Source organism: Canis lupus, chromosome 2, assembly GCF_003254725.2.
Source record: "Canis lupus dingo isolate Sandy chromosome 2, ASM325472v2, whole genome shotgun sequence".
In the NCBI taxonomy this organism is placed as follows: domain Eukaryota; kingdom Metazoa; phylum Chordata; class Mammalia; order Carnivora; family Canidae; genus Canis; species Canis lupus.
This window is the reverse complement of record NC_064244.1, coordinates 20,249,535-20,273,258: the sequence shown is the minus strand read 5'-3', so window position 1 is coordinate 20,273,258 and position 23,724 is coordinate 20,249,535. Positions and strand designations below refer to the sequence as shown.

General features: G+C 36.5%; 2 protein-coding genes across 22 annotated transcripts in view; one reads left to right on the top strand and one right to left on the bottom strand.

Annotated features, from left to right (window-relative positions):
- The window catches only part of SUV39H2 (SUV39H2 histone lysine methyltransferase), a 52,921-nt gene that overhangs the window by 11,717 nt on the left and 17,480 nt on the right, over positions 1–23,724 (top strand). For 11 of the 15 annotated variants that reach the window (XM_049100589.1, XM_049100597.1, XM_049100587.1 and 8 more), the window contains 3 exons: positions 3,574–4,245; positions 6,090–6,236; positions 23,104–23,354. In XM_049100589.1, coding sequence (XP_048956546.1) covers positions 3,574–4,245; positions 6,090–6,236; positions 23,104–23,354 — 1,070 coding nt within the window. Of the gene's footprint in view, positions 1–2,612; positions 2,730–3,573; positions 4,246–6,089; positions 6,237–7,961; positions 8,092–8,865; positions 10,754–22,197; positions 22,421–23,103; positions 23,355–23,724 lie in introns of those variants that run through there. The other 4 variants (XM_025445191.3, XM_049100594.1, XM_025445196.3 and 1 more) reach the window with 4 other exon arrangements.
- The window catches only part of DCLRE1C (DNA cross-link repair 1C), a 36,211-nt gene continuing 25,498 nt past the window's right edge, over positions 13,012–23,724 (bottom strand). For all 7 annotated transcript variants that reach the window (XM_025445183.3, XM_025445182.3, XM_035712885.2 and 4 more), the window contains 2 exons: positions 23,345–23,439; positions 13,012–14,705 (listed from right to left, as the gene is read on the bottom strand). In XM_025445183.3, the coding sequence (XP_025300968.1) occupies positions 13,783–14,705; positions 23,345–23,439 (1,018 nt within the window). In that variant the 3' untranslated portion in view covers positions 13,012–13,782. The remainder of the gene's footprint in view (positions 14,706–23,344; positions 23,440–23,724) is intronic.

Genomic DNA, 23,724 nt, shown 5'->3' with positions numbered 1-23,724 from the left:
AGTTTGTGACTCTGTGACTGGGTAGATGGTAAGATTACCATGGGAAACAAAAATCCATCTAGGAAGTTCCATGGAGATAGGTGGATTTAAGAACCTATTGGACATCCAGTAAGCTATTGGATATATGGGGTGGGGCATTGAAGTTATATAGGGATGAAGTTTTGGAAGTCATTAGCATATGTTAACACCACTAGAGTGATAAGATTGCCCAGAGAGCAAGAATTAACTTCTGGAATCCAAACAGTCTCCATTATCCAAAACACGACATATGTGACTTTTGTTAGGGGAAGGTCCATAGTTTTCTTTAGATTCTCAAAAGGGATAAACATTTGTTGTGAAAAGGGGCAAGAACAGAGCCCCGAGTATCTGCATTAAGTGATGGGCAGCGATATAGTATAAGTAGTCTCACCAAAGAAGGCAGAAAAGGAACAATAGTGAAGAGAAAAGGGTGGTATCAAAGCCTAAGTGAAGTAGCAGGAGGACTGAAGAAGAGTCGTTGGCTTGGCAATTAGAAGACTGGTAAATTGTTCCTAATGAACAAGGTGGAATTAAATGTATGTGTATGTAATGAAGCTTCCTGCAGAAACACCATGGTTTCTGAGAATTGTAAGAACCATTGGCCTACAAAAAAGTTCAAATGCCTCTGTTGAGTGTTCAAAGCTGAAATTTGCTCTTGCCTTGCCATTACAGTTGAATTTCTTGCTTCAATATTCTGAACTTTAAAGCTAGCCAGATCCATCTCTTCACTGTTTTCTGGATACTTCATACAAATCTTAGCTCCAAGCTTTTGCTGGTGTTTTTCATCCTGCCTGCCCTGTTTGTTCCCTACCCAACAAACCCTATCGGCTTTTCACAGTTTAGTTTGTTCTGCTTTCTCTGTACTCCTTTCTGACTATATTAATTTCCCTCTTTATATTCTAGGTATTTATTGTCTTGTTTTGCCATTTAAAATTGTACCGCTTTGCATTGCTGCTTACTGTACATATTATTGCCTCTTTTCCCAGTGAGATTTTTTTTAACTCCTAAAGGTTAGCCCTACCTTATATCTCTTCACACCCCCTAGTGGCTGAACTTACATGTACTTATTTTAAATACTAAAATATTTGAATGAATTTTAACCTAAGCCATGCATAGTGGGGGAAAATGTCTTTAAGAAAAAAATCTTATGATGCATTCTAAATTATACAGGAGTGATTGATGGATTATTTTTACAATCATACTCCATTTCTATGGGTAATCAAGAGTTGATTGCATATCAGAAGATACTGACATCTATGAGGCTTAGGAACTTTTGGGCTTTTATTTGAGATTTTTAACATAATGAATTAACTAAGTCTGTTAAGCCAAACTAATTTTTCTGTGTAAAATTATCAACTTTTCAAAATGGGAATAGTTTTGGATTTAAAAGTAAAATACATTTACTAAAATAAGTCTATCAAGTAGAGATATTACTAGTATTTCTATACTATCTTGCCAAAGGCACTCATGTTTTATAAACATCTTTACTAGCCATAAATTAAGTAGATACCAATGGGATTAACATACAAAATTTAGTCACTAATAATGCAGCTGGCTCATAATTAAACAATACATACTACTTTGGAAGCTGACTTCAGAGGCCTGGTGTTACTAGTTCTGCTGAATGATAATTTAGCTTAATCATTTGATTTGAAGCCAGTGTTATTGTTTCTTTCATTATTTGCTGACAACTTTTGGCATAATCCAGGGTTATGATAGGAAAAACTGTTGTAGACAAAAAAGAGGACTAGAGTTGAATTGCTTTATTCCCAAGTCAGAAAAATTAAAAACTTCCTTAGCTAAGAAGTAGAATAGATATGTTAGATACTGCCACTTGGATCACATTATTGTTGAGCCAGATATCTACTAATGTAAATCCTAAATTGTAGTAACCGGACAGGAGGAAGAAATCTGTGTTACTTTAGTCAGCCAGTTTAACACTTAAATATGTGACTAAGCTTTTCCTTTTTTTCCACTGAAATCACAATATGTATTTCCACAAAAGTACAATTTTTGTGCATATCTTCACACCTTAATTTAACCATATTTTTTAATAGGTAATGCATATTTTGACTGTTTTTGATAAAGAATAGTTCTTTTAATTCACAAGCAGTATTGCTTATTGAGTAGACTATACTGAAACATTGAGATTCATCGGTGGAGAGAAAATAAAACTTACTGGCTAAGTGACTTCAGCAAAGCTGCCTCAGGGTACCTCCCCCTAATTTGTGCCTCAGCAACATTTCTCAAGTCTTCCAGGTTATTTGGCATTAATAAATTATGAATAGTAGAACAAGTGTGATGCTCATCCTTACTTTATAATAAAAACTTTGTTAAAAATTTTAGGGAAAAGCAAATGTATCCCAGTTAAGGTTTTAATCTATATCTGATTTAAAATAACTAAAAACTGTAGAATACAGTTTAATCACTTTTATATTTTAGAATGTGGATATATGTTATTCCAGACGACAAAGAAAAAATTGAAGGGCTTTAGAATTTTTTTATTTTATTACACACTTGACTACATTTTTAAAGAGAAACTTACTTAACATGGAATTCCCTGATTTTAAGGGAGGAGAACCTCAGTGACTCACTGGGGTAGGAAGGCAAAATTCTAGTTACCATGGTGGCCACAACAGCAGTCAGAGGGATAAATCAAAATGTTTGCTCTTTGGTAGCTGCTACCTAATCCATTCATGCGTGAGTCTAAAGTAAGAATTCTCTGGAATAGTTATGTCCAATAGAAACAATATAAGCTACATATATGTAATTTTAAATTTTCTAGTAATCACATTAAACAAGTGAAATGAAACCAGTGAGATTGCTTTCAGTAATATTTTTAATCAGGGGCACCTGGCTGGCTCAGTCGGTAGAGTATGTGACTCTTAATCTTGGGATTGTGAGTTTGAGCCCCACATTGCTCATAGAGATGATTTTAAATTAAAAAAAAAAAAGATATTTCACCCAATAAAAGCAAAATATTTCAGTAATCAGTACTTTTCAAATGTTGAATATGTTATTTTTTTGTTTATTGTTTGAACTCAATGTATATTGTACTTAAAGCACATCTCAATTTCGACTAGCCAGATTTAAGGTGCTCAGTAGCTACATGGCAGCTAGGAATGTTTGTATTGAACATTGTGTTTCTAGAACATCTAAGGGCTGTGTGCCCCATGATATAGAGAAGTAGAACTTGCCTTATATCCAATGTAAAATATTAAAATTCCCTACTTAGAGGATGCCTACATCTGTGCTGGTCATGTCAAGTACTAACGTAGGTCATAAATTGTTAGTTTTGAGACTACCTGTTTCCATGATCAAGATAAATACCATTGAATTTCAGTACTCTTATCTCCGAGGTGCAATTCTTTACCTGTGTTCAAACATACTAAACTAAATTCTGTACATATTTTATGTAGTATAAAGAAAACCTCTGACTCAGTGTATTCTGAACTTTATTAAGGAGAATGATAATGGCTACCTTACCCTTCAAGATATTATTTTAAGTAATTAGGACTGTCATAATCTGATTGCAATTTTCTTTTATATTTTAAGGATATGGAATATTATCTTGTAAAATGGAAAGGATGGCCAGATTCTACAAATACTTGGGAACCTTTGCAAAATCTCAAGTGCCCATTACTACTTCAGCAGTTCTCTAATGACAAGCATAATTATTTATCTCAGGTAAAGAAAGGCAAAGCAATATCTCTAAAAGACAATAACAAAGCTCTGAAACCTGCCATTGCTGAATACATTGTAAAGAAGGCTAAACAGAGGATAGCTCTGCAGAGATGGCAAGATGAACTCAACAGAAGAAAGAATCATAAAGGAATGATTTTTGTTGAAAATACTGTTGACTTAGAGGGCCCACCTTCAGACTTCTACTATATTAATGAATACAAACCAGCTCCTGGAATCAGCTTAGTCAATGAAGCTACCTTTGGTTGTTCATGTACAGATTGCTTCTTTGAGAAATGTTGTCCTGCTGAAGCTGGAGTTCTTTTGGCTTATAATAAAAACCAGCAAATTAAAATCCCACCTGGTACCCCCATTTATGAATGCAACTCGAGGTGTCAATGTGGACCCGATTGTCCCAATAGGATTGTACAAAAAGGCACCCAGTATTCACTTTGCATCTTTCGAACTAGTAATGGCTGTGGCTGGGGTGTAAAAACCCTTGTGAAGATTAAAAGAATGAGTTTTGTCATGGAATATGTTGGAGAGGTATGTTCAACTTAAATAATGGGTGTGGGAGGTTTATGCTTTTTTTTTTTTACCTTAGTAACAAATATTGGTACAATTTTATATTACTATTTGCAAGTGTGTAAAAATCTCGGGTTTGAGAGAAGGGTTCACTGGCATAATTAGAAATACAGACTTGTATATGAACAAAAATAGATATAATGACAAACAGTCCTCTTTCAAAAGCACCCATTCCAAAAAAAAAACAAAACCAAAAAACCCACACATAGTCATTGAAATTGTAAAATATGGCAACTATTTTACACAAAAGTCCTAAGAAAAAAATCAGATCTACACACATGCTAACTTTAGAAACGTTTAGATTATAATCCATCCATTTGACTAAATATGGTTAAGTGTAGTTGGCCAAATTCAGTATTGTATCAACATGAGAGATACTGTAGACAAATGTTTTCCGTACAAATGTAAAATATACCTAAGAGCATTTATTGCATCCACAAGAAAATCCAAATTCTTTGTAGCTCAGAGACTATTCTCTAAATTACCAAAGACTGAGCTAATTTATTTTTATACATATAATTTGAATATATGAAAAAGTAGTATTTAGCATGTACCACATACTATTCTAAGTACCTTTTGTTTTAACTCATTAATCGTCTCAATAACTCTGGGGTAGTAGTATTATCTCCATTACTATAGATGAGGAAACAGGCATAGAGAATTTAACTTGAGCAAGGTCACGTTGAAGTGAAGAGGAGCCAGGATTCAAAACCAAGGCTCCAAAATGAGTGCACTTTTCCCCTATGCTACACTTCCTCAAACTGAGTGAAGGATTACGCTGACTGGAAAATAAAAGTGTGACTGTGTATCTCAGTTTGTCACATATGACATTTTAAAGTTATGTGGAATTAGGTCACATATAATTATCTGTATTCATCTAGAATTCTGAGATTGGAAGTATTTCAAGCCTTCAGTATTGAGACAAGGGCAGATTATTGTAAATCTCTATTAGGGATACTAGATCTTGTATAATCAGATTTGTAAATCTGGTTGACACCGACAATCACTTTAGATGTTTTTGGTTTAACTCAGGCATCTGGTAAAGCTATGTTCTTAGAACAGAACTGTACACGAGAGTTTTGAGCTACAGAATTACATGAAAAGAGCCTACTTTACGAAACTAAACTTCCCATACAGTTGGCTGCAAATTCTGTATTTGTAACAAATTTCCATTTATAACTGCACAGATTAATTACAGGAAAAATAAGGTTTTTAAGACTATCTTTACTTGTAAATTTATCCCTTTATATTCCATTATATCCTACAGAAAGCTATACTTGGGTAGCTTTTTGAACATCTGAATAAATAAGAATGAAAGTAATACTGTCTTAATTTGTTAATTGTGGGTTGTCCCAATGCCTGTCTAAACAGCCTTGATTCTTTTGCAGTCATTTCTGCCCTTAGTTTGCCACATCTTTCCATTCAGCTCTTGTAGAGAGCTCTTGTAGCTCTTGTGTAAATATGTTTTATTTTTTTTAACATTTTTTTTATTCATTTGAAAGCAAGAGAGAGAGAGAGCGCGCGCACAAGCAGGAAGAGAGACAGAGGGAGAAGCAGACTCCCAACTGAGCTGGGACCCCAACATGGGGCTCTATCCCAGGATCTAGAGATCATGACTTGAGCCAAAGGTGGATGCCCAACCATCTGAACCACCCAGGCATCCCTGAATATTTGTTTTAAAGACACCTCAATTTCTTACTTTCTAAACCTTTGTTGTTAAGGCATTAATAAATTAATAATAGATTTATGGGTGAGTGTTCAATTCAACAATAGCTATATAATATACTATAGTTTCTTCTTTTTAGGTAATCACAAGCGAAGAAGCTGAAAGACGGGGACAATTATATGACAACAAGGGAATCACATATCTCTTTGATCTGGATTATGAATCTGATGAATTCACAGTGGATGCAGCCCGATATGGAAATGTCTCTCATTTTGTTAATCACAGTGTAAGTGATACTTAAAGAATAGACAGGACTAATCAACTTAGTACTGTTTTTAACGATTTGTCCATAGTTGAGGAGTATTTAAGTTACTTACCCTTTTAATATTTCCAAAGCATTTTTTTTAAGATTTTGTTTATTCATGAGAGATGGGGGGGGGGGGCGGTGCAGTGACACAGACAGAGGGAAAAGCAGGCTCCATGCAGGGAGCCTGATGTGGGATTCGATCCTGGAACTCTGGGATCATGCCCTGAGCGGAAGGCAAGATGCTCAACCGCTGAGCACCCAGGCGTCCCTCCAAAGCATTTTAATACAAAGAACTCTTCAGTTAGGTTGTGGTATTATTGCTGTATTTGGAAAATTCATTGAGGTGACTACCAAATACCAGGCATTTTGCAAGAGATTTTATGTATTTCATCTAATCTTTTCAAAACTTTGTAAGGTTTTCTCTTCATATAGAGGAAGAAGGGAGTGGAGGAATTAAGAGGTGGAAAGGTGAAGAATCACATGCAACTGTAGAAGTTTCTTACAGAAGTTAACAGCTGAATTTTAGGATTGCAACTAAAGATAGCTGTATTTTCTTAAAATGTAAACATGTTAAGCTGTTTATAAAATTTCAGAATTTGGGGATCCCTGGGTGGCACAGCGGTTTGGCGCCTGCCTTTGGCCCAGGGCGCGATCCTGGAGACTCGGGATCGAATCCCACGTCGGGCTCCTGGTGCATGGAGCCTGCTTCTCTCTCTGCCTGTGTCTCTGCCTCTCTCTCTCTCTCTCTCTGTGTGACTATCATAAATAAATAAAAAATTTTTTAAAAAAAATAAAAAATAAAATTTCAGAATTTGTAGAATAAGTTTTTAGGGCCATTTTTCTAAATTACAAGTTAGTATTTTCAATTCATGTTTGAAAAGATCTTAGACTACAGCTAGAACCTTAACTGTAGAATTTTAACTTCTATAAACTATTTCTAAAAATAAGAGGTGAATAGTTACTGGGTACCTACTAAGTGCCAGCAGATAAATGTAAGTTATGTAGCTGCCATATAAGGAAGGTAGACCATGCTAAACTTTTGATGGATTTTTATACCAAGAAACTAGTTTATGTTTAGTAGTGAAATGTCAGACCTTCTGATTCCTTCATTGTTAGTTTTTTTATTTACTTATTTTGCTTTAATTTTTTTTCTTAATGGTAAGTTTGAGATACTCTGGAAATAGTCTATTCAAGGACAAGTAAACACTTATTTTGATTTCTTAGTATGATTCACTAGATGTTTCTTCCTGCATTGTCCAGAACTTCATGTAGAATTCCAAACAGAAGTTAAAGCAATGAAACCCCATACAGTATGGAATCTGAGTTGTATAGTGCTGACTTATTCTATTTCTATTTCTTTATGCCTTACTGAACTACATACAGGCTAAATGATAATGTTATCATGACAGAAAAGTTAAAAGGTTGAGACTAAATGAAACAGGATTGGTAAAAATATTAGTAATTGTTGTAGCTGCAGGTGAATATATGTGGATTTATCATTTTTGCTAGTGTGTTTAAGATTTTCTGTAAGTGAAAACAGTATTTTTTAATTTGCATGCCTCAAAGACCTCTAAACAATAAACAATGTAATTCCTAATAGAACTTTAAAAAATACAAGTCTGGGAAATTAAGTATTTTATATGGCATGTAGAAGAGAAGGTTCATGTCTTTTTTACTTAAATGGGTTCTAATGTTCCTTTTTAGTGTGACCCAAATCTTCAGGTGTTCAATGTTTTCATTGACAACCTTGATACCCGTCTTCCCCGAATAGCATTATTTTCCACAAGAACTATAAATGCTGGAGAAGAGCTCACTTTTGATTATCAAATGAAAGGTATGGTTTTCAAGTAGTTTGATTGGTGTTCAGTTGTTTCGGTACAAAGAATCTAATCAAAAAAAAAACCTGAACCAAAAGATCTGAACCAAGCAGATATTAAAAAGGAGAAAAAAATGAGGCTAAATTTGTCATTTTACTCAAGGTCATAAGCTAATCTGACACAGGTAAAACTAGAATCCAGGTCTGTATGACCTTGAGCTGAGTAATGTTCTTTTCTCTATACCACATTGCCACCTGCTTTTTTCTTAATTCCCATTATGAAAGCTTATTATACATCTTTTCTCAGTATTACTTGTATTTTTAAATTGTAAGGCATACATTCCTGAATATTTACCAAGAGATGTATATTCAAAAGGCTGAAAATCTGATTTAAATCATATGTTAACTTAGTTCAATCCTACTCGGATTTGGCTTTTTTTTTTTTTAATGGTACTTTTATTTGCTTCATTGTGACTGTTTTTTTTCTGTTTTTTCTAAGTGTTAAGTACAGCTTGTTACTATTTAGCCTAGCTTTATGGCCTTTAATAGAGTGTGAAATTGAGTGATTATGTATTGGATTTTTCCCAGTAAGTTCCATCATTTCCAAGCTAGTCTTATTAATATGGGCTAATAGCATATGTGTTTATCTCTTACTAGCTCACACCATCCTTTCAAAAGATAATTCATAATGATTTGTCTCTGAATATTCACATTTACTTAAAACTGATAGAAAATTTGAACTTCCTTCTGAATTGTCTTAACTCTTCTGTATTTCTTTTTCTATGTGATCAGGTTCTGGAGATATATCTTCAGATTCTGTTGACCACAGCCCAGCCAAAAAGAGGGTCAGAACTGTGTGCAAGTGTGGAGCTGTGACTTGCAGAGGTTACCTCAACTGAATTTTCAGGAAATAGAGCTGACAATTGTAGTTTTGTTTTTTTTTAATGTTAACATTTCAAAAAAGTATTTGGGACTCTTTTCAGATTGTCAAGATTATATGCTATGTTAATTACAGTTCATGTTTCAAACTATTGGCCAAATGTATTAGTGATGCTTCTGAAGAGAAGAACACAGGGTCACATAGACTAATTTGAGATATACATATTTAGTGATTAGATACTAAACATGAAGGGAAAACTATTTATAGATGAGCATATGCATACATAAAAAGACTAGAGAAAAATGCCTCCTTCAGTGTTTAAGCAAACTAGTAGTGTAAGTCACTAAGATCAAATATTCAACCTGCCATACACCTTGAATTTAGAGAGTTAATTCAATTTGGGCAAATATATACAAGTGCTATTTCTGTTATGTTGTCATTCCCATTATTACTCACTGTACTTGTATTTGAGACAAACAGGTGATACTGAATTATTCTATTTTCCTACTTTCATCAAAATACTGGATTTTAATGATAAATTTAAGGTCTAAATTAAATATAAAAGTTTAAATACAGTTTGATTTCATATTTTGAAACAATCTAGACTGTTCTGAGGCATGTATATCTGAACCAGTAATTCTTAAAGATTTTTAATCCCTTAAAGGAATAATTTCCAAAAAAAGCTCTAAAATTCTAGAATGGCTGCCCATTATGCTGCTTTGAAGGATGGGGGCAGTGGGACCAGGAGAGTTTTGGGGAGTGCCAGGCAGAGGAAATGGAGCACTTTAAGGGCCCCTCTTAGTAACGTAAATTAAGAGATCCATGTTGAGTACTTCTGGTCTAAACATAAATAATAAAACAAGATAGCCCTGAGTGCAGTTGTACCTAACAATAATGTTTCATATGATACATCTTCTGAATTTCAGGCAGTTTTAACATTTCCACCAAACTTAATTATTTTTATATTTTCTGCAGTCTCTTAAAATAATCTATATTTTGAACTGATACTTATTTTTTATACATGAATTTTTAAAATATGATAAAGCTAAAACTTGGGTTGGACAAAGTGTGTACCTGAGTTATGAGAACTTTTTTTACTTGAACCATGAAGACTGAAATGGAATATATTCCTTGTTTGGTTTTTGTTTTGTTTTCCTGCATAGTAAAACATCAATCAGGAAAAAATGTGTTTTCATTTCTGTGATTGTGGGATTTGTAATCATGGTGTCCAGCATGAAGGTAAACGCAGCAAGTAAATCTGGCTTTCAGTATTCCTAATTAAATTATACCTAAGCTCATTGCCCTGTTGCTTTAATGACCCTAAAATAAGTGGGTAAAATTGAATGGACCTCAAATGCAGCACTTCCAATATCTTCTAAATTCTTAACCTCTTTTTTGGGAGAAGCTGTGTTTCTTTATGCATTATATTTTTATAGCTACCACATGATTTTGCTCTTTTATAATATACGGTAAATTTTTTTTACATGTTTGGAGTCTCAGTGTGTTAACCAAAATCTGCAGAAGGTGTCAAGGAAAAATACATTTTTTTTTAGTGCCATTTCTTAGTGTTTTTTTAATGAGAAATTAGTCACATGGTTTCAGTGGTGAGAACATCACAGATTTATAATGCTCCAATGGCCAAGCTTACTTTGAATTATAATTCTTCAACAGGTTTAAAGATATAATTTTAATATTCTTCTTAAAAAGTCAGTTGTACTATCCAGTTAATCTTGTCTACTTTTTGTGGTTAAAAAAAATGTAAAACAGGAGGGCAAAGGGAAAATGGCTATTTTCAGTAAATTTGTTTCATTTTGTCTTTATTACTAGAAATTTAATGGATCTTTGAGATTTTAATGACCTGTTACCCTTACTTTATTAAAAAGTTGGACTTAGTAAACTAGAAACCCTCTACATGAAACTGTTAGAAGCTTTTAACTATTTTGTCAACATTTAGCTTCTTTAGTTTCTTGTCAGAATTTGTCCCTTCAGTATAAGTATAGCCAAAATTCAAGGGTAATATTTAGATCAAGTTTAAACTGTAAATTAATCCAGTCTGAGTTTTACTAATACCGTTGTTTTCAGTATCTATATAAGGATCGCGATACACAATTGGTAATCTCAGGGTCTTTTCCCTCTATGTGCAAAATCTAGACTGCACTTATTTTTCTTACAGTTCACTTTTCTTTAGCCAAATAAATTTAGTTTGGCATTTGATTTTCTATTTATTGTAGGTTAGCTTTGTTTCTGAATATTTTACTGTCTTTTCCAGTAAGGCTACAAAAGGGCCAAAAACACCAGTATATTCCTGCCTACTTCTTTTGAAATTAACCAGAGGTTTTTATACTATTCCCTTAAATGTTATTTGCCTTTTAAGAAGTTTGTCAGTCATGGTTGATCCATTTAAATATTAGAGTAGAATTTTACATAGCATAAAATGGATATGGATAGATACTTGTAAAATTTTTTGAGTATTATTAGTCACCAGGAAATTTAACATAAAGCTTCCATTCTTTGAGCAAGTCTTAGGCTCTTTATATGTGCTCTTGTGCTTCTCCTAAGCCTGTGAGTCTGGTGCTCTTGGCCCTATAGCACAGCAAAGGAAAGGGTCTAGACGGGTAGATAAGATTAACACACCCATAGATCACCCAGCTTGGGGCCAGTAACACCTGACTATAATGCACTCAATTTTATACTTTTAGTTTCAACAAACATGTAACTCTTGGATTCCTAAGGCAAATGTGGCTAGCATCTGGGCTGTATCTTGGCATTTTGAAACTTTTTTTCACTTATTCTTTTATACTTTACAGTTCTTAAAGTAAAAATCAAGTAGTCACTATAATTAATCCTGCTTCCTCCTGTGCTCTTTTTGAGAGGCATTATTGCATGGTGGCTAAGAGCATGGACTCTGGAGCTTGAGTTGCCAGCATTTTCATTCCTGGCTTTACCCCCTCCCGGCTGTGTGAACTAACCTCTCTGTGCCTTAGCCTCATTTTTGAATGGGGAGAATAATTTCTCTACCTCAAAGGGTGGTGGTAAGAATTAATGGAGTTGATATCCAGTGTGTAAAAGAATGAATCATCATCATAGAGTAAGCACCATATGTAAGTATTTGCTACAGTTCTTCTGTACTGTAATCTTCAGTGATGGCTACAAGTTTTTTTTTTTTCTTCTTAAGTTTGTTCTAGTGCTCCTAGCCCTTATATTCATTCAGCTGGCATTTATTATGCCAGATTCACCTATAGAACAATAAGAACATGGCAGTATGTAATATTAAATTGATAGTGTGATTATAAAGTGCTAAAAAATTCAGAATGTTTACAGGCATGTTTTGGGTTATAAGCTAGACTGTTAAAGGTGAGGTCTTCAGTGTCAGTGAATATATAGTTACATTTGATAACCTGACTTTTTTTTAAGATTTTATTTATTTATTCATTCATAGAGATGCAGAGAGAGAGAGTAGCAGAGACACAGGCAGAGGGAGAAGCAGGCTCCATGCAGAGAGCCTGACGTGGGACTTGATCCAGGATCTCCAGGATCATGCCCTGGGCTGCAGGCGGCGCCAAACCGCTGTGCCACCAGGGCTGCCCTGATTACATGATTTGTAATAATTAAGTGTAACTAATTTTTAGAGCTGTAAATAAAAAGTCAAGTCTCTGGGTTTTATTAGGCCTGTTGTAGTTATGACTTGATACTCAACCAATGATCTGCAATTTCTGCTGGTTTCCTTAATAATTTTATATTCACTTTGCATTTAGTAATAGTACTCATAGGAGAGAGGGGTAAAATGGGGTGAATGTATTTCTACCCGAGTCATATGGAGTCTGTGGAATATATTTCATCAAAAGCTGAGGAGTAGCTGCTGAGGTAGAAAAAAGGGGTCAGTGATACGCATGATAATGCATATCATTCCATTTAATCTGCAGATTGTTTTAGATTCTCTACTTAAATCATTGTAAGTGAAATCTTTTTGCTTCCGTAATGTATAAAATGTCAGCATACCCCAAAGTGTTGATGACATAACCCATTGATGGACTTGAAGGAAAACAACTCAGAACACATTAATGCTTTTGCCATTTAATTATTTTAGGTTCTAATTTTTCTGCTTTAAATTTTGTCATTGTATTCATACCAGCATTTGTAAGTGATACAGCTTTTGAGATAAATAAGGGGCTGATTTTTGAAGCATTTTATGACCTGCAGGATACGGTTGTCTATCGTGGTCAGTGTGCCATGGGCACTTACGTTGTTGGGTGGAGTGTTCTACGTCAGTTAGATCCAGTTGGTCAGTGGTGCTATTCATTCTGTATCTTTCCTCACTTCCTGTATGCTGATTCTGTTATTGACAGAGGAATGGGCAAGTCCCTAGCTAGAATTGTGCATTAGTTTGTCTTTCTCCTTGGTTTTAGCTCTTTGTATTTGGAAGCTGTTTTTAGGTACATATACATACAGCGTTGTGTGTAGATCTTTTATCATTAGAAATTTGCCTGATGCTAATATGGTCATTCCGGCTTCTTTAAGTAGTATTTAGGGATCTTTTTCCATTCTTTGCTGTTAACCTACCTGCATCATTCACTATATATAGGAGGACTGTTTTTCCCCTATGTTTTCATGGTGCGTTTTGACCATTTTCACTTAATGTAATTATTGAGGTATGGATTTAGTTCTACCGTATCTGTCCCATTTTTTGTTCTCTGCTTCCCCTTTACTGCCCTGTTTTAGGTTACAGGAGCGTTTTTACTCCACTCTGATATGTCTGGTATGATTTGGACTATTACCTCTTTAGTGTAGGTTTTTTTAGTGGTTGCTTGAGAATGCAAGCTTTAAAATTTTTAAGTATCCAAGAATGAGCTTTTTCTCTTTTCAAGGACTATATTCTCACCTGTTGCCAGCTTCTCATACAAATACTGCAAATGCTCTCCTTTAGGTAGCTCAGCCTCTGGTGTTGAGGGAATTTCGAAATCTGAGGAGCTTGGGGAATCTGCATTGGTGCTAAGATTTAGCATCCTTTTCTCCTGAGGTATGTGTTTCCCACTGCTTAGGGCAGTCGGTTCTCCAACACTGGGAACTACCTTTACATTTTGATCTCTGTGTTTCAAGTCAGAGGAAGTATTCCTTGGACAAAGTACATTTTGTTCCATCTGAGAAGCAGGGATATTCTCCTTGATTTTTGGTCTGTAGCTACTTTTGTTTAAGGAGGTAATATCCCCACTGTTTCTCTCTTGGGATGATAACAAAACAGTATCAGATTGGCTGTCCCAGCCTTGACTCCCCTGTTCAGATATGTGTGTTGACTGAGAAGAATTCTGGGAAGAAATATGAGTTGATTCCCCATCAGAGTCACTTAAGAGCTTAGGTGATTGAGAACCTCCTGCCTCTGTAGAAGAAGGGAGGTTTTCCAAACTGTCATCTGTGATTTCATCATTTCTTTTAAAGAATATTTCCCACTGTGGTACTTCTACATCAGCCTTTTGCTGCTGCTGTGTGACAGCACCCAAGTCTTCTTGAGATGAAGCTGGGGTTTGTAATTCTTCTTCACTTTCACTGTTAGATTCTTCACAATCTACAAAGTTTGCCCAAGGAACGGTTTGCATGCTCTCTGCTTTGAGGTACCCTGTGCTTTGTCTCCATTGTTCAGGCTGGTTTTGTGATGTTGCAGTCATTACAAATACCTCAGGGTGGAGAGTTAGCTGGTATGGAGCCTTGTGCCTTAACGGTAATGGCACAGGATCATCAAAGAGGTCATCTTCCTCCTCTGTGGGAAAACACAAGAGATACATGGGAAACAGAACGCAAAGAGGCTAATTGGTGCTTTTAACTTAAAATCCAATTTGTAGCATTTAACTATGATTTCAGTTGGTGGAACTGCAAGTAATAGTTCACTTTTCTTCTAAGAAAAAGGCCCCTTAATAGTGAAAGGGAATAGAAGGGAAGGGAGAAGAAATGGGTAGGAAATATCAGAAAGGGAGACAGAACAAGAAGACTCCTAACTCTGGGAAACAAACTAGGGGTGGTGGAAGGGGAAGAGGGCAGGGGGTGGGGGGTGAATGGGTGACTGGGCACTGAGGGGGGCACTTGACGGGTGTTATTCTGTATGTTGGCAAATTGAACACCAATAAAAAATAAATTTATTATTTAAAAAAAAAAGGTCCCTTAGATATTTTGAACAATTTAACCCATTTAATACAGATCTGTGTTCTCCAAATAGGCCACAGTCAGTGGTTCTTAAACCTGGCTGTTCATTAGCCTTTTCTGCAAAGCTTTTTACTTTTTTCCCCCCCATTTATTCACTCATTTAAGTAATCTCTACACCCAACATGGGGCTCAGACTCGTGACCCTGAGATCAAGAGTTGCATATTCTTCTGACTGAGCCAGCCAGGCACCCCTGGAAACCCTTTTTAAAAAACAGCTTTCTGTATCTCATTCCAGACTACTGAAATGCTGAAGGTAGGACCCAATAATTTGATTTATAGTTTAGTAGTGACTTGTTCAACAGCCAGGTTTGCAAACTGTACGTGCCTGGCAAATAGTGGATACTCAGTGAATTGGCTAAATAAAACACTTTTCTATTATTTCTTTGAACATTTTGATACCTACTTTGCAGATGTTATGGGCCAAAATGTCTGTGTCCTCAAAAGTTCCTAAATTTGAAGCCCTAGTGTCATGGTATTTGGACGTGGGAGCCCTAAGACGGGATTAGTGTCTTTGTAGGAAGACTCACTTTCCTTCTTTATGCACGGACAGTGTGTAGAAAGGCAGGTGAGCACGTGCTGAGGAGGAGGTTGTCTACAACCAGGAAATGGACCCTCTCCAAGAACCAAATCTGTTGGTACCTGGACCTTGGACAGCCCAGCCTCTAGAACTGTGAGAAATAAATGTCTATTGCTAAGTAACCCAGTCTCTAGTATTTGTGATAGCAACCTGAGCCAGCTAAGTGCACAAGGCTGTGATAGACACTGGGGGGGAACAAATGTGCCAGATGGGGCTTACTTTGAATAAGCCACATTTAGTGGCCCAAAATGAAAACCACGAATTTAATTTACTGATTTTCTTTTTTCTTTTGTGTGTATGATTTTTCTTTGTTGTTTTTGTTTTTTTTGTGTGTGTGATCTTCTTTTTAAAGCATGTTGCACTAGCAATATAATGAGCCAGTCCCCTTAAATTCTTAAAAGGAGGAAACCCTACTTGGAGAATGAAATTATCATAAATTGAGTAAGCATGTAATTGGAGGGAAAACATTCTTTCCTGCCCTCTAATGAAACATTACATAAGAGGAAAATTAAATGCTCGTGAGACTGCTGTCCTGGCAACTTAAAAAGGTAACATGGATGTAGCTAAACACTTACATATATAAAAGCTGCTTTTAAAAAAAAATGGGCCAGAGATCATCATCCTTGCATTTTACCAGTGAGGAGACCAGTCGAGAGAAGTGGTGTGACGAGACTCTAGGTCAAAACCAGATCAGTTTGATTCCTTGCTCTGCCTAATTCTTAAGGACTTAAGGCGACTAAGATGTCTAGCGACTATATTTGGAATCCTCCTCATCTCCAAGATACGGCTTTTCTTTCAAAACACGGAGTATAAATTTGTTTTTGCCACAGTTACATTTTACGAAATATTTCTATTGTTTGTATTTAAGGTTAAGCAGTTTCATATTCTTCTAGATTAGTGACTATACTAGAATCACAGTATGTTTCAACTGTAAAACCTATCAAAACATTTTTCATATTAATCTGTATCTAAGAAAGTTTCTTTACTAAACCAAGATGATTCTAATTTCTCCATGAAAATGGAAAGGCATATAACACTAAGAAAATAAGTTTTAAAATCCTTAATAGCATTTACCCAGGCTGATAAGCACATCTAAACCCAACTTTAAAAAGGACAAACATCATAATTCATAGATACTTTGTAACTTGGTAAGCCATACTGGACAAAATAATTTCTACAATTTAACCCAATAATGAGAAGTGTGAAACAGACTTAGGTACAGTGTTGTTCATCACAAAATTATTTGTAAAAGTGAAGTTTAATTTCCCCACAGAAAGGTTAACTGCTTTTCAGCCTCTACACACTGTACAGCTAAGTCCCCAAGTGTTTTTCCTTCCTTTTCACTGCCCTGGTCCCTGCTTATGTCCTGTTGTCCACCTCTCCACAGTCCCAACGAGCCTCACACAACTACAGAACCTTAGGACCCTGTTCTGTTCTTACTGGTGCCTACACAGTAAACATTTTTAATGTCCTGTGAGTTCTAGGTATTTACATAAATGGGGAGAAGGAAATACATTAAAATGCTATTCAAAATAGAGTGGTGGAATCCTATATTCTCAATAAGCTATAATAACAAAAAATCAGAGCACAAAGAGCTTTACTGACTGAGAAAAGAATGCTCAACTTGCCCTTCAAATGCTGACACACAAAAAAATCCGTTGCTCTAAGATTTGTTAAACACTGCATGGTTAACATTTGTTAACCATTGACTTGCATCAACAGAACATTTAACAGACTAAAGAAACTAAAAACTACTCCAAAATTACCATAGACCTTGCAGCACACGCACAGGACTAAGGTCAACGATATGAATTAAAGCAAACATCCCTATGGCTTACAAAATACATCTAAAAACATCAGACTGACACCAGAGATTGCTAAAGATCTATACCTATACAAATAAAAGCTATAAAAATCACTATAATAATAATAACACTAGGGAGTCAAGGAACAAAATCAAAGCTAACAACAAAAAAAAAAAGCAAAAATGAGGGAAAAAGAAATACCAATTTGAAAACTTAGAACTAGTGGCCCACAAACCAAAAAAAACCAGAGTCCTCTGGGTAGATATAGATATATATAAAATATAGATATAAAAAATAGATATATAAAAGGACAAAATGTTAAAGATTTCTGCTTCCAGCCAAGAGTAACAGGGACTAAATTGAACTTCCCACATGAAACCACTAAAACCAGATAAATATGTCAAATTTCTTGAGAGCCTTCGTTATCAGGCACTGAAGGACAAAGACACCTGAGACAGGAGAAGCAAATGAAGGGGCTCCGAGCCCTAAGACTGCCCCAGTTCACTTTGTGACCTTTCCAAGCAGGAAGAGCCCCTGGGCATCCAGTAGTTGAGGTGTGGCTGGATCTATAGAGCAGAGGCTTAGAGCGAGGGCCCCCTCTGGTGTTCAGCACCCTGGCCAGTGCACACTTGTGTGTGAGATAACTACCTGAGGCCAGGGAACACTTACTCCAAAAAACTAAAAGTGACCAGAATGCACACAGTGCTAGGAACAGTGCCTGTTCCCAACAGTCAGTGTGGAACCCCTTATAATTCACAGGGCATCTGTAGGGGTACTAAAAGGGGCCTTGTGTTAGTAGTGGGGAGAGTGAGTTCTAGACACAAAAGAATCACACTATCCGAGCCATTTAACCATATGCCTGAACAAAATGCATGAATACTCTTAGAAATCCAAAATTATTGCAGAACCTAACACAGTAAACTTCAGGTAAACTGAAATGATCAAAAATACATGGGAGAATATCTTCATGATCTTGGATTAAGCCATAGTTGATTAGGACCCCAAAAGCACAAGCAGTAAAACAAAAATCAGATAAATTGGACTTAAATTTTAAACTTCAAAAGACACCATCAGTAAGGTAAAAAGACAAGCTGTATAGACTGGAAGAAAATATTTGCAAATCCTAATTATGGACACTGGGTAGAAGTCCTTTAAAAATTCTTACAGGGGCTCCTGGGTGGCTCAGGTCATGATCCCAGGGTTCTGGGATGGAGTCCCGACTGGGGCTCCCTGTTCAGTGGTGAGTTTGCTCCTCCCTCTGCCCTTCCTCCTGCTCATCTGCACACTCTCAGATAAAATTTTATATATATATATATATATATATATATATATATATATATATATATATATTTAAACCCCTCTTATAATGCAAGAAGATAATCCAAATTTTACATGGGCAAGAAAAAAATAAAATGGGCAAGAGAGGATCCCTTGGTGGCTCAGCGGTTTAGCGCCTGCCTTTGGCCCAGGGCGTGGTCCTGGAGTCCCGGGATTGAGTCCCACATCGGGCTCCCGGTGCATGGAGCCTGCTTCTCCCTCTGCCTGTGTCTCTGCCTCTCTCTCTGTGTGTGTGTGTCTCTCGTGAATAAATAAAATATTTAAAAAATAAAATGGGCAAGAGATTGAAGTAGACATTTCAGCAAAGAACATAAATACTTAAGCTCAAATAGTGAAATGCAAATCAAAACTATAATGAGACACCTCTTTATACCCACTAGAAGAGCTATAATCAAAAAGACAAAGTGTGAGCTGCAATGTGGGGAAATTGGAATCCTTAGCTAGTGGGAATAAAATTGTGTTCAGTTTGAAAGATAGCTTCTCAGTTTGTTAAAATGTTAAAACATAGGTTTACTGTGTGTATATTATGGAATAAATGTACCTCCCCCTAAATTGACATGTTGAAGCCATCTAACCCCCAGTGTGGCTGTATTTGGAAATGGAGCCTCAAAGGAAATAATTTAAGTTAGGACAGCACCCTGATGAAATAGGATTGGTGTCCTTAGACATCAGAGAGCCCCAGCACATGCCCCGGGAAGGGGCCTTTCAGCACCACAATATGACAGCTGCCTACAAGCCAAGAGAAGAAGCCTCAGAATGAAACGGCCAGCACCTTGTGGACTTCCAGCCTCCTGAGTTATGAGACCCGTCTGTTATTAAGCCACCCAGTCTGGTATTTTGTTATAGCAGCTCAGGCTAAGATCGCATCACCACCCCCACCATCATCTAGAAATGCTACTCCTATGTTACTTATCCCAAATAAATAAATCCTGTGTCCACACAAAGACCAGTATGCGAATATGCAAAGCAGCATAACTTATAACTAAAAGGTAGAAACAAAAAAATAAATAAAAAAATAAAAGGTAGAAACAACTCAAATGTCCCTCAACTAGTGAATGGATAAATAAAATGTGGCACTAAAAAAGAGTATGCTTAGGAAGCCAGGCACACAAGACCAAATGTTGTACAGTTCCACTTACATGAAATGTCCAGAAGAGACAAACCTGTAGATTTAGTGGTTACCTAAAACTGGAGGTGCTAGTGGGGAGGGACTTGAAATGGGCATAGTTTGGAAGAACAGAAATGTTCTAAAATTAGGTGCAAACGTCTGCATGTCTGGTAGTGTGTGCCTAAAAAGGGTGAAATTTATGGTATCTAAATTACACTGCAATAAAGCTTTAAAAACCTGACAGCATAAAGCAAATATTGTGGGGTTTATAACAAGTAAAACGTATGAGTAAAATTGCAGACTGTGAGGGGGGAAATAACTGCCATTAAGTTTCTTATACCATACTATGCTATTACTACAATAATACATATCTTTTCACTCTGCTAAGTTAAAGATGTATACTTAAGCCACTAAAATAAAAAGTTACAGGGGCAGCCCAGGTGGTCGCTCCTTCAGCCCAGGGCCTGTTCCTGGACACCCTGGATCGAGTCCCACGTCAGGTTCCCTGCATGAAGCCTGCTTCTCTCTCTCTGTGTCTCCCATGAATAAATGAATAAAATCTTTAAAAAATAATAAAAAGTTACAGCCAATAAACCAAATAAAGATTAAATGTAATCTCTCAATTCTTCCCAGATCAACAAATTTACTAACAAATCCCAGACTCCCTCCCATGGACATTTGTACAAATGGCAAGATGATTCTAAAATTCAGATGGAAATGCAAAAGACCTGGAATAGCCAAAACAACTTTGAAAAGTAACAAAAAAGTTCAAGAACTTGTATCATTTCAAAATTCATAAAGGTACAATAATCAAGACAGGGCAGTACTGATGTTAAGACAGAGATCATGGAACATAAAAAGTCCAGAAGCAGACTCCCACATATATTGTCAACTGATTTTCAACAAAAGTGCAAAGACGATTCAGTAGGAAAAAGACAACTTTTCAGGAAATGGTTCCAGTGTCTAGATGTTCATATGCAGGAGGAAAAAAAAAAAAAAAACAAAGACCTTGGACCTCTAGTTTGTACCATACAAACTAGAAATAACTAGAAAAATGGATCATAGACCTAAATGTAAAACCTAAAACTATCAGAAAACAAGAAGAAACCTTTGTGACCTTCAGTCAGGCAGAATTCTTAGCTATGCTACAAATAAACACTAATAAATTGAGCATCAAAATTTAAAATTTCTGCTCTTCAAGAGACTGCAAAGATGAGCCACAAACCAGGAGGAAGGTTTTGCAAAGCATGTAACTGATAAATTTATATCCAGAAACACTCAGAACAATAATAAAGTGAAAAAGTAATTTTTAAAATGGGTAAAGAGGGGCAGCCCGGGTGGCTCAGCGGTTTAGCGCCTGCCTTCAGCCCAGGGCCTGATCCTGGAGACCCGGGATTGAGTCCCATGTCGGGCTCCCTGCATGAAGCCATGGAGCCTGCTTTTCCCTCTGCCTGTGTCTCTGCCTCTCTCTCTCTCTCTGTGTGTGTGTGTGTGTGTGTCTCATGAATAATTGGATAAAATCTTTAAAAGAAAGAAAATAATTATAAAAAAATAAAATGGGTAAAGATTTAACAGACACTTCCCCAATGAAAATACATGGATAGCCTATAACCAAAGATGCTCAACCTCACTAGATCTTAGAAAAATGCAAAATAAAACCATGAGATACCATTTCATACACATTAGGATACCTAAAAGTACAAAGTCTACCCAGACCAAATAATGACAACAAAGTAGAGCAAGAGAACTGGCGAGAATACAAAGTGGTCCAACCACTCTAAAACAATATGGCAGTTTTTTAAGGACACAGATACCATACGACCCACTCCTAGTATGAAAGCATACATTCATACAAAGATGTGTATATGAATGTTTACAGCTCTATTTGTACTAACCAAAAACTGGGAACCCAAATGTACAACAGGTGAATGGATTAGTAAATTGTGGTACATCCATGCAATAAATACTATTCATCAATAAAAAAGAATGAACTTTGATACATGCAACAATATCAGTAAGTTTCAAAATATGCTGAGTGAAACAAGCCAGACATATACTTGTATGTGATTACTTTAGAAAATGGTAACTAATCTACAGTGATAGCAGATCAGTGGCTGCCTTGGCATGGATCAGGACAGCAGGGAGCAAGAAGGGTAGTTGGGAGGAATTACAAAGTGGCACAGGGGGACTTGGAGGTAATGGATATTTTCATTATCTTAATTAGGGTGATAGCTTCTCCAGTACGTGAATATGTAAACATGCATCAACTGGACACTAGGGACACCTGGCTGGCTCAGCAGGCAGCTGCCTTCGGCTTAGTTCGTGATCCCAGGATAAGGGACCAAGTCCCACATCGGGCTCCCTGCATGGAGACTGCTGCTCCCTCTCCCTGTGTCTCTGCTTCTCTCTCCCTTTCTCTTTCTCTGTGTCTTTCATGAATAAATAAAATCTTTTAAAAAAAATAAAGTTTTTTTTTTTTTAAACTTACAACTAAGTTTGTATATATAAAGGATTAGAAGATGCAGTACATGATAGCGGTAACATCTGAAAATGCAACTGTTTTTCTAGAATCAGTCCTGGAATTTGCATCTTAATGGTTTTCTATTTGATTTTAAATGAGAGGAAATGCAGAAATGGAGAAGAGAAGGACAGGCCTGGATTAGAATCCCAACCCCATCACTCACTTCTGGCTGGACCTGGGGGGATTTACTTCACTCTCTAAACTTCATTTTTCTTGTTAGTGAAATTGGGATCCTACCCCTTGGAGGTTTGAGGTTTAACTGTAACATACGTAAAGGACCTTGCACAATACCTGCCATATACAGCAGGTGTTCAAGAAATACTATCATTATTTACTCTCTTTTGGTCATGTATTAGCTACCTGGTACAGTAACTGGCTCCCCACTATAAAGCAACTGAAATTCAGAATCCTAACCACAAAATGTGGCTGCTATAAAGGAGCAGAGCTTTGTTTGGAGTCTGAAGCTCTGATTTCTTCCTCAGAGGTTACTGCTGCTCTTTGCTGAAAAACTAAAAGAATAATGAAAAAGTGGCAAAAGTTCCCATTATCAGCATTTACTAGTATCTTGAAGGAAATGGCCAAGACTAACAGCACAGCCTCTCCTTACAGGCCCTACCATTCAATAGAGGCACAGTTCTCCCAGTCGCTTGTTCTAAGCTTGTGAAGGAGATCGGACTCCTGATTCTACAGGCTGAAGAAAGGAAGGCAAAGCACTTTGAGAGAATGATGACAGGTCTGAGTGACAGTCCGTTCCAGGCCCACCTGTGCCCAATGCAGCTTTCACTGGACCAGAGTAGCCTGGAAAACAGCCTTGCTTGTGGAAACCCTGAGCCCAGGGTCATTTTCTTACCTGAGTCTAGGTGAGTTTTTCTAGTTCTCTTCAATTTTCCAAGTGGTTTATACTTTGGCTCAGTACTTTGGGAAGATCGGCATAAAGGCTTTAAGCTGAAACGAATATGATAATTATATTTTTCCTGTGGGGAAAGCTACTGGAATATAATCATCATTTACAGAGATTATAAAAACTTAGCCATGGGAAAAATCATAAATAACTACTTTTAAAAACTGAAAAGCCATGTCTAATAATTAAAAAACCACTTCACTGTAATAAAGTGGTAAACAGAATACAACCTGTTATACAGCTATCTAGTCGTAGGATGGAGGAAGGCAAAACTCCTGTATTTGCTCTTGCACTGCAGAAAAGCAGGTCCTATTCTACAAGACTATTAA